Raw genomic sequence first — 12,881 nt, 5'->3', positions numbered from 1 at the left:
TTCCATTTGTTGAAGTCGCTCTTCATTTCTTGCAATAGTGTTCTGTAGTTTTCCTATATAGATCTTTTGTTCTCTTAGTCATGTATATCCCTAGATAGTTCAGTTTGTGTTTGGCTATTGTGAAGGGTACCACTTTTTTGATCTCCTCTTCTGTGGTCTTATCCGATGTGTATAACAGTCTAATGAACTTCTGTTGTTGATCTTGTATCCTGCCACTCTGCCAAACTCCTCTATTGCTTCCAGTACTCCCCTTGTGGAGCTTTTGGGATTTTCCATATATTAAATCTTATCATCTGCAAATATCGATAGTTTCACCTCTTCCTTAATGAGCCAAATACCTTTGATGTCTTTTCTTTGCCTTATGCTGTTAGCTAAAACCTCCAGCATGATATTAAATAGGAGTGGAGACAAGGGGCATCCTTGTCTGGTCCCCTTTTTCAGTGGGATTGTGTTAGTCTTTTCTCCATTGACTATGACTTTGGCTGTTGGCTTTTCATATATAGCTTGTATTGTCTTGAGGAACTTTCCTTCCATTCCTATTTTCGCTAGTGTCTTAAACAGGAATTGGTGTTGGATGTTGTCGAATGCTTTTTCTGCATCTATTGATATTATCATGTGATTCTTATACTTTTTCATGTCAATGTGACGAATAGTACTAATGGTCTTTCGTATGTTGAACCATCCCTGCATCCCTGGTATGAATCCCACTTGGTCATGGTGAATTATTTGTTTTATATACTTTTTTATTCTGTTGGCTAGTATTTTTTTTAAACATTTTATTAGGGGCTCATACAACTCTTACCACAATCCATACATATACATACATCAGTTGTATAAAGCACATCTGTACATTCTTTGCCCTAATCATTTTCAAAGCATTTGCTCTCCACTTAAGCCCTTTGCATCAGTTCCTCTTTTTCCCCCCTCCCTCTCCTCTCCCCCTTCCCTCATGAGCTCCCTTCACCCCCTTTTCTGTTGCCCGTCCCAGGGAGGAGGTCACATGTAGATCCTTTAATTGGTTCCATCTTTCCAACCCACTCACCCTCTACTCTCCCAGTATCGCCCCTCACATCCCTGGTCTTGAAGGTATCATCCACCCTGGATTCCCTGTGCCTCCAGCTCCTATATGCACCAGGGTACAATATCTGCTCTATCCAGACTTGCAAGTTGGAATTCGGATCATGGTAGTTGGGGGGAGGAAGCATCCAGGATCTGGGGGAAAGCTGTATTCTTCATCGGTGCTACATCGCACCCTGACTGACTCATCTCCTACTCTAAACCCCTCTGTGAGGGGATCTCCAGTGGCCGACAAATGGGCCTTGGGTCTCCACTCTGCACTTTGCCCTTCATTCACTATGGTAGGCTAGTATTTTTTAAAGGATTTTTGCTTTGGTGTTTATTAGGAATAATGGTCTTTAGTTCTCGATTCTTGTGGGATCCTTGCCCTGTTTTGGTATCAGAGTTATACTGTTAGATCTCTCTGGAGCAAGAGTTATACCTCAGTCCTTGTCCCTGCGCAAGAAAGAATTCATGCCGAAGCCTGGTTCGTGATCCAAGTGAGTTTTATGAGAATTAGAAGTTTCAGGTTTACATGGCACCCATAGGACTCCTCCCGACCATGCAGCCAGGCAGAGGCTACTCAGTGTGATACAAAGTCAGTCTCTCTCTCTCTCTCTCTCTCTCTCTCTCTCTCTCTCTCTCTCTCTCTCTCTCCTTTTGCCTTTTCAAGGATTCCACTGGGAGGCATGGTAGACGACCTCTGATTGACCCCATTGGCTGAATTGAATTCACCTGGCCCAGGTGGACCAATCCAAGTTTAGCGCCCACCCACACCTATGGGCGGGGAAACCTGAGCCTCTGAGCATGTGCAGTGCGCTGCTCTTTGTTCCCGTGCTTGACTCTCTGGGCATGCGCTAACGGACATTCCTCATCCCTACGCTAGCGTCATAGAAGGAGTTCGGGAGTTTGCCGACAGTTTCTATGTTCTGGAAGAGTTTTTATAGGATTGGTATTAATTCTTCCCTAAATACTTCATAGAATTCTCCAGTGAAGCCATCTGGTCCAGGGGTTTTTTTTGTTGGTAATACCTTGATAGCCTTGTCTATTTCTTCTGTTGCTATGGGTCTCTTGAGATTCTTGACGTCCATTGAGGATAGTCTAGGGAGGGATTGTGTTTTCAAGAATTTGTCCATGTCTTCCAAATTTTTGAATTCAGTGGAGTACAGTCCTTCGTAGTATTGTGTAATTGTCCTTTTGATTTCATTAGAGTATGTTTCAATATCCCCTCTTTCATCCCTTATTCTTGCTATTGAAATTCCCCTCCCCCCCCCCTGCCAGGGGTCTGTCTATTTTGTTTATCCTTTCAAAGAACCAACTTTTAGCAGCAGCATTTTTTCCCATAGTTTTATTTTCTCTTTCCTGAATCTTAGCCTTGATTTTTATTATTTCCTTTCTTTTTCTATTAGTAGGATTGCCCTGCTGACTCTGCTCTACTTTAAATTTTGTGTCAGCGTATCAGTCATGAGTCTCTCTTTCTCAGGTGTGCATGTATTGCTATGAAACTTCCTCTGATGACTGCCTTTGCTGTGTCCCATAAGTTTTGGTACGTCGTGTGCTCATTTTCGTTGGTTTCTAGAAATTTCCTAATTTCATCTCTGATCTGTGCCAGTACGCACTCCTTTTGCAGTAGAGAGTTATTCATCCTCCAATTGTTTGCTCTTGTTTTCTTTATATCCCTTTTAATGAGAGTGGTCTGTATGATATCAATGTGCTTAAATGTATGTAGATTCCTCTTATGCCCCACCATATGGTTTAGTGTGTGAGAGACCAAGAAAGAGACAAAGAAGAGGAAAAAAAGTTTAAAAGCAAGCTTGCTGGGCCTGGGGGGGGGGGGAGCATATAGAGAAGAGACGGAAACAAAGCAACAATGCAGCTGAGTCGCTCTCCCCCTAGAGGAGTTGCAAGGGTCCTGTCCCTGCCCCAGGAGGGTGGCGGCAAACTGTGGCTGTGTTGAGACCAAGCTGCCCTACAGGCTCTAAATAGTTCCTCCTCCAGCAGAGACAGTGGCAGGGCCAAGGTTAAGCCCCAGCCGGTTTCCACTGAGGTAAGCCAAAAGCCCCCAGTCCCTCAAAACCCCGTGGGTCTGTGCCTACTTATCTTTATGATGCTCCTCCTGCGTTCCAGTGGCGTTGAATTTCCCTCTAAGCAGCTCTCCTGGGTTGAATTCTGTGGAGTCCCTCTTGTATGTGTTACCCCATCACCATCTTCCCAGAAGTTCGCATTTAACCTATTGACATTCATTGTCTTAATACAGTAGAACTCTGGACCTCTACATTATTCTATTTTAGAAGGAGCATGGAGATGCGTTGCAATCAAATTCTGAATCAATTTTTCCTTAAAGAAATAAACTGAAAACGGATTAATCCATTCTCGACCACCACGTTTTTACCCTACCTTACCTTTTTATACAAAACATTACATAGAAATTTCAAAGTAAATTAAGAGTTAAATATTATCATTTAAATAATAAAGAACATTAAAAATGTTTTTAACAACTACAGTATGACCCATCCCTTGAGATTGATGGATCTGTGGACACGGATGTGGAGAGGAGGGTTGGAGAGAGAGTCCTTGTGTGGAAGGGGAATCCCCTTCCTTAAAATCATCCCCCTTCTTTGTCTTTTTTCACTAGGACCTGGCTGGCTTACTCTTAAGAAATCTGTCTAATATAGTCTATCATCCATAATATCAATAACATGGTTAACCAGTTCCTTATCATGATGATTATTTTCAGAAAACTCTTTCTTAGCACTCATGCTTTTTATCTAAAAGCAGTATAAAAAACCACATAAAATAAGAAAATTATAACAAAATGCATGGAACGCCGCCGCAAAAGGTTTAAACACTGCATACTAACAACATCAACTAATAATGCCCAGTGACCGAAACATGAACTGCTTTTGTTTACAAAAATGATATGCGTTGGGACAGATTCAGATGTTTTGTTCGAGCTCTGAGCTCAACATTTCGCATTGAAATCAGATTGTCAAGTACTGATGCGGTTGAGTACTGGCGTTCTACTGTGTATGTGAGTTTGTGTTCTTTTTTTGGTAGTTCTATTGGTGTCTATTTCTCTCCTATTTTTTTTTTTTTAGTTTGAGTGTGGCTTTCATTGTATTTGTTCCTAAATGATATTGTCTAGTCTGAGGCTCCCAGATTTGTCTGCTGTTGTAGTCATGTGATCCAGTTGATATTTTTTGTAATGCTTATCTTGATTTTACAATTTTTTTTTAGTTTTCCTTTGTCTGGAAATAGCATTACTTTTCTTCCTCATTTTTGATTGGATACCTTTCCTGGATATAGACTTCTTGGTTGGCAGTTTTTTTCTTTCAGTTTATATATGACTCTTTATTGTCTTCTTGTCTGCTTAGTGTCTGCTGCGAAATCCTCTTTATCAGCTTTCTTTTGTAGGTGACTTTTTTTCCCTCCAGCTGCCATCAAAACTTCATTTTCTTAAAGTTGCAGAATTTGAAAATGTTGTGTTGTGATTTTTTTCTTTTAAGATTTATCCTATTTTGGATTATTTAAGTTTCTTGAATACTTATTTTCTCCTTGTGATACTGGGGACATTTTCTTCTATGATTTCTTGTACTATTTTCTATTTTTAAAATTTTATTGTCACTTCATCTATATATCATAAAATTCAATAGGTCAATTATATCAACAGGAGTTTCACACTCAGCACAATCAATTTTAGAATATTTTCTTCTTCCTTGTACTTATTGTTGTTCATGCAATTTTTTTTAATTGTGGCAAAATGTACACAAAACATTTTCCAAGTCAACAATTTCTACATAACATCTCATCTCTACCCGTTACTAGCATTTGTCTCTTTGAGTCTCAAGTCTTTCATTTGTAAAGTAGATGAAATAATTTCCTGCTTATAAAGATGGTCTACAAGGAGGTTTCTAAAGGTGCATGAAAAAATTTCCTGTCTTTTCACTCCAGTTTCCATGACCTTTTTGAAGCCTCCTAGTATAAAATAAATGAATAAAAAGTATAGGTAAAGATATGATGTGATAAATAAATAAAAATCGATGTATTTGAATTATGATGCTGATGACAAGCATTAAAGGACCACTGTGTTAGGCTGTACTGCCCCAGCTCAGTCAATCTCAACTCTATAGGTCAGATGCTATGCTAATCAGGGGCCTCTTCAGACTCACGTAGATGCTAGCCCATGATGTCAAAAGGTGCAGCGGGAAGCAGGGAGATCACAGGCCCATGACCCCAAAGTTGAATTGGGTCCAAGGTCATTGGGAACATGGCAGGATGCTGACAGCTCTCAAAGTCTTCCCCTGGAGGCAGATACAGAATCTCGGCAAGGATGAAGGTGAGGGACAAGAGAGAATGGAAGTTAGTTCTGAGTGTCTCTTTTAGAAAAAAGCCACACCTCCCAGAAGGCAACATCAGGCTGTGACCTGATTGACAGGTTGGACTCCACCTTTCCACAAAAGCAAGTTGACATAAAATCTGACTACTGTAATTTCAGACTGCCAGAAGAACCAACACATCTGTATTACTAGGAAAGGCACATTCAGAATGCTCGTTAGAAGCGACAATGGCAAGACTTTGTCTCATGTACTTCAGACATGTTATTAGGAGAGGCCATTCTCTGGAAAAGGACATCATGCATGGTAAAGTGGAAAAGCAGGAAAAAAGATGACCTTAAATTACATTGAGGCAGTGGCTGCAGCAATGAGTTCAAGCATAACAACAATTATGCAGATGATGCAGGAAGAGCAGTGTTTTCATTCTGTTGTACACAGGGTCCCTGTGACGCAGAACTGGGATGGCAAAACTTGGCCATGTTATCATGAGAGACCAGTTCCTGGAAAGGGGGTGTCATGCTTGGTGAAGTAGAGGGGCAGCCAAAAAGAGATCTCAGTGAGATGGAATGACACAGTGGCTCCGGGTTGGCCATGATCTCAGCAGCCAGGTCCATGCAGAGAGAGAGCTTGTACTATTTTCTCGGTAGATTTTTTTTTTCCTTCTTGTTACAGGATCCTAATGATACTGGTTGTTTCAAGAGATAGTGTCCCACATCATTCTCAGGCTTTTTTCTGATTCCTTTTTTGGTTGTTATTGATTGTTTCTATTGTCAAATGTCAGAATGATTTTCTTTGAGCTCACTGATTTGGTTTTCCTCTTATAATTTGTTGCTTGGGTCTTTTACTATGTTGCCTAGTTCTGTTATTTGATTGTTTATCTTCTGGGATTCTTTTTATTTTAAGGATTTTGGGTTTTCATTTATTGGAGTTTACAGCTACATTGGACATTGAGACACAAACAGAAAGGCTCAAAACACAAGTTCCTACATTTTTATAGCTTCAAATATATCATTTCTACATATTTATACTTCAATAAATCTTAAACTATAGAGCACATTTCTTATAATTAATTGTTATCAGGAGATCTATAAACAAGCCCCACTGTGCACCACTTTTCTGCCAGCTAGCCCTATGTTTCTTACTGTGCTTTTTAACAGGCTTATGCACTTCTCACTTTCTGCTTTTGAATTTGCTGTAATCACCAGATAAACAAAATCTCTGGACCTGTGTTTATATTAACGTGGGTCATTTTCCACAACAAGAATGCCTGTTCTAAAAATGTCCTTCCTCAAGCTCTTATTTTTAACTTTCAGAGTTTTCTACCCAATAGTAGAACCACAGAACTTGGGATTCTCAGACAAGAGTATATAATCCTACTGCCACAATGTATTATCATAATACATTTTTAAAAATGTGTAAAGATTAAAAATATATATTTTTGTATATTTAAAAATATTTATTTTAAACATTTTGATGGGGGCTCATACAGCTCTTATCACAATCCATCCATCCAGTCATTCATCCATTGTGTCAATCACATTTGTGCATATATTGCCATCATCATTTTCAAACATTTTCTTTCTAGTTGAGTCCTTAGTAACAACTCATTTTCCCTTCCTCCCCTCCCCTCCCTCGCTCATGAACCATTGATAATTTATTTAAAATTTTTTCTCATGTCTTATGCAGATTTCTGTCTCACTTCACCCATTTTTCTGTTGTTCATCCCTCAGTGGGGGAGGGGAATTATATGTAGATCATTGTGATCAGTTCCCTCTTTTTCCTCCACCTTTCCCTTACCCTCCTGGTATCCTTACTCTCATTATTGGTCCTGAGGGGTTTATCTGTCCTGGATTCCCTCTGTTTCCAGCTCTTATCTGTACCAGTGGACATGCTCTGCTCTGGGCAGATTTGTAAGATAGAATTGGGGTGATGATAGTGGGGTGGGGAGGAAGCATTAGAGAACAAGAGGAAAGTTGTACGTCTTGTCGTTGCTATACTTCACCCTGACTGGCTTGCCTCTTCCTTGTGATCCTTCTGTGAAGGGTTGTCCAATTGTCTACAGATGGGCTTTGGGACTCCACTCTACCTTCCTCCTCATTTACATCGATATGATTTTTCTGGGTCTTTGATACCTGTAATCTGAACCCTTAGACACCTCATGATCACACAGGCTGGTGTGCTTCTTCCCTGTGGGTTTTGTTACTTCCCTGCTAGATGGCTGCTTGTTTATCTTCAAGCCTTTACGACCCCAGATGCTATTTCTTTTGGTAGTCGGGCACCATCAGCTTTCTTCCATACTTCTCTTCTTGTCCCCTGCCTCCCTCTCTCCTGTGTCTTACGGAATGCAGCTCCCAGGAGGCCCACTTGAACTGGTTCTCTGCAGCATCAAGCTTAGAAATTGGTAACCCCTGAGTGGCTTCTTGAGATTGTAACTCCTCCATCAGCACTTCCTGTTTTTAACAATGGAGAGAAAATGGTTGTCTAGGGCAGACATCCACAGGGCCACCTGTGGCCCACCAAGGACATTTATCTGGCCCACCGGGTGTTTTTGCCCACCGCCCCTTTTACTTCAAAATAAGTTATGTGCAGTGTGCATAAGAACTTGTTCATATATTTTTTAAACTATAGTCCGGCCCTGAGGGACTGAACTAACGCCCTGCTTAAAAAGTTTGAGGACCCCTGGCCTAGGGTCATCAAGCTCACTCTCCAAATCCTCCAGGAATTTCATTGCCTACTCTCCATCCTCTGGAACATGCTCCCCTCCTTGGGTTCTATGGCTGCAAACTGCTCTAACACCACCAGCTTTTATGTGCACCTTGGCAGAGTTCTCGGAATTGGCCCACAGCTTCCGAAGGCCCAGGTGAATCCTGGTAACCAAACTGCCAGACCATTGCCAGAAAACCTCTGGGTCACGAAGATGGTTCCAGGGACTGTGTGATCCCTCTTCACCATCGGAATCCTCCTCCAACTGCACTCTCACACTATTTTCTTCCTTATCTGGAGTTGGTATGGTAAGTATTGAATCTACTTTCACTGACTGTGCAGGCATCCAGAATTACAATACTTCCAAGAAAATGAGGGCCCAGTCCTCAGGGAAAATCCGTTTTCTTGTCAGACACTCCTCCAGCTCAGGAACTGCAGCAGCCTCACTGGCCATGGCAGACACCAGTTCTCAATTCTGTTCTCTTGAGTGTTCTCCACAACTCCCGAAAGGCCCTAAACCTTTTAAATCCAGTTTCTGGTAGCTTCGTTGGCTCTTCTTCAGAATATGCCATCAGGTTTGGGTTGTTTTCAGGTTGTGCTTGTTTTTCCTGAGATTTTTATTTGTTTTGGTTTACTGTGGTTGACTGCTGTTTTCTTGGCATTGTGGTACAATAGGTATGTGAGCTGACTGGGTCATGTAGAGGTAGTTATCTTTATTTAATGATGAGAAGTCTAATACCAGCTGGAAAATATATCGTGTTGAAAAGGGGGGGAGTGAGTTGGTAAGTGGGGAAAACGGGGGTGTGGGGAAGAAGAGGGAGCATAAAATAAAAGTAATGATAGTACAATAAGTAGCCATCTGGATAGGCAAACAATTTCTTTAAATTAATGGGACACTGTTTTAAGAGGGGTGATCAGAATAAGTTTATTGGAAATATATTTCACAAGGAAAAAGAGAACAAAGAGATCATAGGTGGATGTGCCGTGACAAAAGAGACAAGACTTAGGTGTGGCCTAGTGTGGGTACTAATTTCTGGTGCTATGACAGTGGATGTGGGTATTATGTGCACTCAAGAGTGGGGAAGTCCTTGTTTGGGTAAGTGGCCAGAGTGGAGCGTGAGGCAGCATCAGAAGAGGGCACTGGAATTCAAAGTGGGAGTGTACTTTAAAAAATATGATGAAAAAGAAGAAAAAAATAGGATGGGACCATTATAATAGAACAAGAAAATAAAGTAAAAAATACTGTATGGGGTTGGGTGGGGTTTTCTGTTCTTTGGTAGTGTCCCTTTGTGCACATGTGTGCTGTGTTGGGGAGGTAGGGCAAGTGGTGGTGGGGAGGGCCACTGACCAAATCAGGAAAGAAGGGTGAAGGGGAAAAATATGAAAAAAATAAGCTTAGGGACTGATTATGTTTGCACCAAACTGCACACACAATTAGCTATTTCCTGGAGACCATTGAGCTAAGAGGTTTGGCTGGTTGGGTTGCTTCAGGGGCCGAGAAAAATTGGCTGTGCCATCAACCAGTTCTATCTGGGAGTCTGTCAGCAGGCATTGTTGCTCTTCCACTTTAAGAAGCTTGGATCTACCTTTAAGTTGACATTCCCCTTGCCAGGAAGTGCATGATTTCCCTCCTAGGGGAACTTCTCTGGTAGTTTGTGAGGAGATCAACCCGGGCTTGTTATCTGGCATCTGTATTTTCTTAGCCCCTTTCTGATACTTTTCAAACCTTGAAGTGAAACTCCCTTGAGATAGCCTTTGCTAAATAACATATTGACTAAGAAAGTAATGCATATCACCCATAAGTACTATGTTCTTTTTTAATTCCCGAATAAACCAAATAGTAAACAATTACTTTAAATGAAGATGAGAAGGTGAAGTGACCAAGAAAGTATATTAATGGGACTGATGGAACAATTAGAATGCAAATAATTAGAATGTGCATGCATAGTGAAGAATGTAACCAATGTCACTGAACAATTTGGAGAGAATGGGAACCTAAATAGCTATGTAAATCTTTATAAAAACGTTATCTATATTTATCTAAAAATTACTCTAAGTCTAACCTTAGTCCAAGTCTTAGAACTACCCCGAACACTACTCCAAGCTATAATCGGATACCTAACTGAAACCATAACTGGAAACCTAACCCCAGCCAAATCATAAGCCTAATGCTGGCAGTAGTTCTAAGTGTACAGCATCATGCTACTGTATTGTTCGCACTATCTGTAACCTTAAGTTAGATGTAGAGGGGAAATAACCACGCAGGCACTTGGGTGCTGTTGTGGAAAGCTGTTTAAAGTATATTTCGTTTTGAAAAGAGTTGTACACAGGTATATATGGTATGGTCTCATTATTACAGTTCATATAAAAAGATAAATGTAACTGTGGCATTCATTCCTATAGGCCAATGCCAGGTCCTGCTGCCAGCAGTGCATTGTCATGGGGTCCTAGCAAGTTCTTCTCACGTGGATTGTAAGGGGCCAGAGATAAGCCCCACTCGATATTCACAGGCACGCAGCAGCAAAGAATGAAGCCAAAATTTTGTTTAACCATAGAGATACTTCCCAAAGGAATAACGTGGGTTCCCCTGGAGAGGTGAGAGGACACCTTAAGCACAGATAGGATACACTTTGCTTCCAGGGCAAAGCAGGTGTCCTGCAGAGGTGTGAGAGGATGCCTAAGGGGATGCTTTTTGTTTTTAAAAACACGTTCCAAGTGGGGGTTGCAGCTCCACAGATGGCCCAGCAACTTTATAATTAATTGCTAAATTGGTCCTTGGGTCTCCTGTATATATCTTTTAAATTTATCTTAGGCTACAGTTCAGTCTCAGCATGTTTTTTATCTTATCTCGGGCTATAAATCTGGTGTGGCAGTGTCAAACTTTTCCCAGGCCATAACTCTGGGTAAGATGTCTTATGATGCCCAACACAGCCTGACCTGGAGGGTGAGACATTTATTAGGCTTGTTATCTCAGGTGCCATGTTCAGTCTCTTAGCAGGCAGAATGCTCATTCCTTTAACACAGAGAAGCCTTGTCCTTACTGTCAGGAACTGTGTTATAAAAAGGGAAAGACATAGAAAGTTACTAACAGTGGTTGGTGTATTTTTATGAGATTTGGTAGACAGAAGTGTTAACTTTTTATGCATGTTTGTTTCCATTTTTTAATTTACATGTATTTTATAAATTTTAAGAATGACAAAGAAACTGCAGAAAAATTAAATTATTCTTTTCCCATTTCAAATAGTAATAAAAGAACTGGCTTGCTTTTTAGGGTGAAAGAGTGGTCAAAAATAAAAATGCAACTCAATCAGTGGCTGATAATGATGCTAACAGTTCAACTTCATATACAAGAGGTAAGATTGGCTGCAGAATATTATCTTTAAGAATTGTTTTCGGGGGCGGGAAAAAAAGAATTGTTTTCTGGGTTAATTTTGGAGTACATTGCAAAGAAAATGTTTTCACTATACAGTCTTCAATAAGGTAGCTAGTGGGGTGTTGATAGATTGAAATGGAACTTAGAATAGTAAAGTAAGCATATTGTGCTTAAAGAACAAGTTGCTATGTGTCCTCAAGTGGATTTGACATAGGCTTTTCTAGGCTGTAATCTTCATGAGAGCTCATTGCCAGGTCTCCTATCTCACAGAGCGGCTGAGTGCTTCACCAGTATGCTACCAGTGCGCGTGTTAAAGGAATGTGAAATGAGGGGCAAAAAGTATACCTGACATTTTTATGCAATTACATGAGAAAATTTGTGGACGCAGAAATCATTGTTTCAGTATTAGACTAGTGAGTTTCAAACCTAAATACTTACTCTTAAAAATGAGGGTCCTCATTGATACATCTCAATATTTACCATATTAGAAGTTAAAACTGAGACATATAAAATATTTTAAAAGTAAATCAATTATGTATTTTAAAAATAGCAATAATTAAGCCCAATATATTTTAATATAAATAACTTATTTTTATGGGGGAAAAATACTTTTCCAAAACCAAAAAATAAATGACACCGAGGAGAACAGCACTGTTTACATCTTGCAGCTCTTTTCAGCATCTGGTTCAGTGGATCTGCTGCCCAGTCCCATGTCTCAGCCTCAAGAATACCCCTCCCCTGCACACTTAGGGGAAAGATGAGAGGGGAAAAGGCAAGTCATGTGTGAGGATTACTGTGGAAATAGTACTGACATGAAATTTATAATAGCTTATTATAAAAAGAAAATTTCATACATGGTTTCCTATAGGTCTTTTTTATTTTGCATTTTTACATTTGGTTTTTATGTGCTTCATCAAATCTTCACCAAAGAGGCTCCAAGCTCTGCTCTGGTTGGAGGCTTGGTCTTGGTATTGGTTCCTTGCCTTGTGCTATTGCCATGAGCAGCAGTCAACTCTTGCTCACCTTCTGGGGGTCATGTGCTGATAGCGTGACGGGTGACCTTTTGTCTGTACAGAGTTTCATGGTAACCAAGAAGTAGCTTTGTAACTGTGTGCTAAACAGAAATAAATCACAGTAGTTTTGTAACTGTGTGCTAAACAGAAACAAATTACCAGTTGTTGTGATAGTGATATTTTACTTTTGATTTTAAAAGTACATATCAAGATGAGTAGGCTAAAATTGAATCGTTTGCTCCTTCTTTGTATTTGTCACATGAGCTTAATTGTGGATTGTTGTTTTTTAATGGAAACAATTGTATACTCACCCCACCTCTTGTATTAAAAGACCAGTTTTTATGAAAATCTGCCTTACAAGGGAAAGGGAAAAATTCAACATGCATATTCCAAGAAGGAAAA

The 12,881-nt window shown here is 40.3% G+C and overlaps 1 protein-coding gene across 2 annotated transcripts in view; it reads left to right on the top strand.

Annotated features, from left to right (window-relative positions):
- Positions 1 to 12,881, top strand: part of SECISBP2 (SECIS binding protein 2) — a 71,470-nt gene that overhangs the window by 35,846 nt on the left and 22,743 nt on the right. Inside the window, exons 1-2 of one of the 2 annotated variants that reach the window (XM_075549824.1) lie at positions 8,276 to 8,401; positions 11,365 to 11,446. In XM_075549824.1, coding sequence (XP_075405939.1) covers positions 8,399 to 8,401; positions 11,365 to 11,446 — 85 coding nt within the window. In that variant the 5' untranslated portion in view covers positions 8,276 to 8,398. Of the gene's footprint in view, positions 1 to 8,275; positions 8,402 to 11,364; positions 11,447 to 12,881 lie in introns of those variants that run through there. The other variant, XM_075549825.1, reaches the window with a different exon arrangement.

This window comes from Tenrec ecaudatus, chromosome 5 (assembly GCF_050624435.1).
Source record: "Tenrec ecaudatus isolate mTenEca1 chromosome 5, mTenEca1.hap1, whole genome shotgun sequence".
Classification (NCBI taxonomy): Eukaryota; Metazoa; Chordata; class Mammalia; order Afrosoricida; family Tenrecidae; genus Tenrec; species Tenrec ecaudatus.
This window is presented reverse-complemented; position numbering and strand designations above follow the sequence as displayed.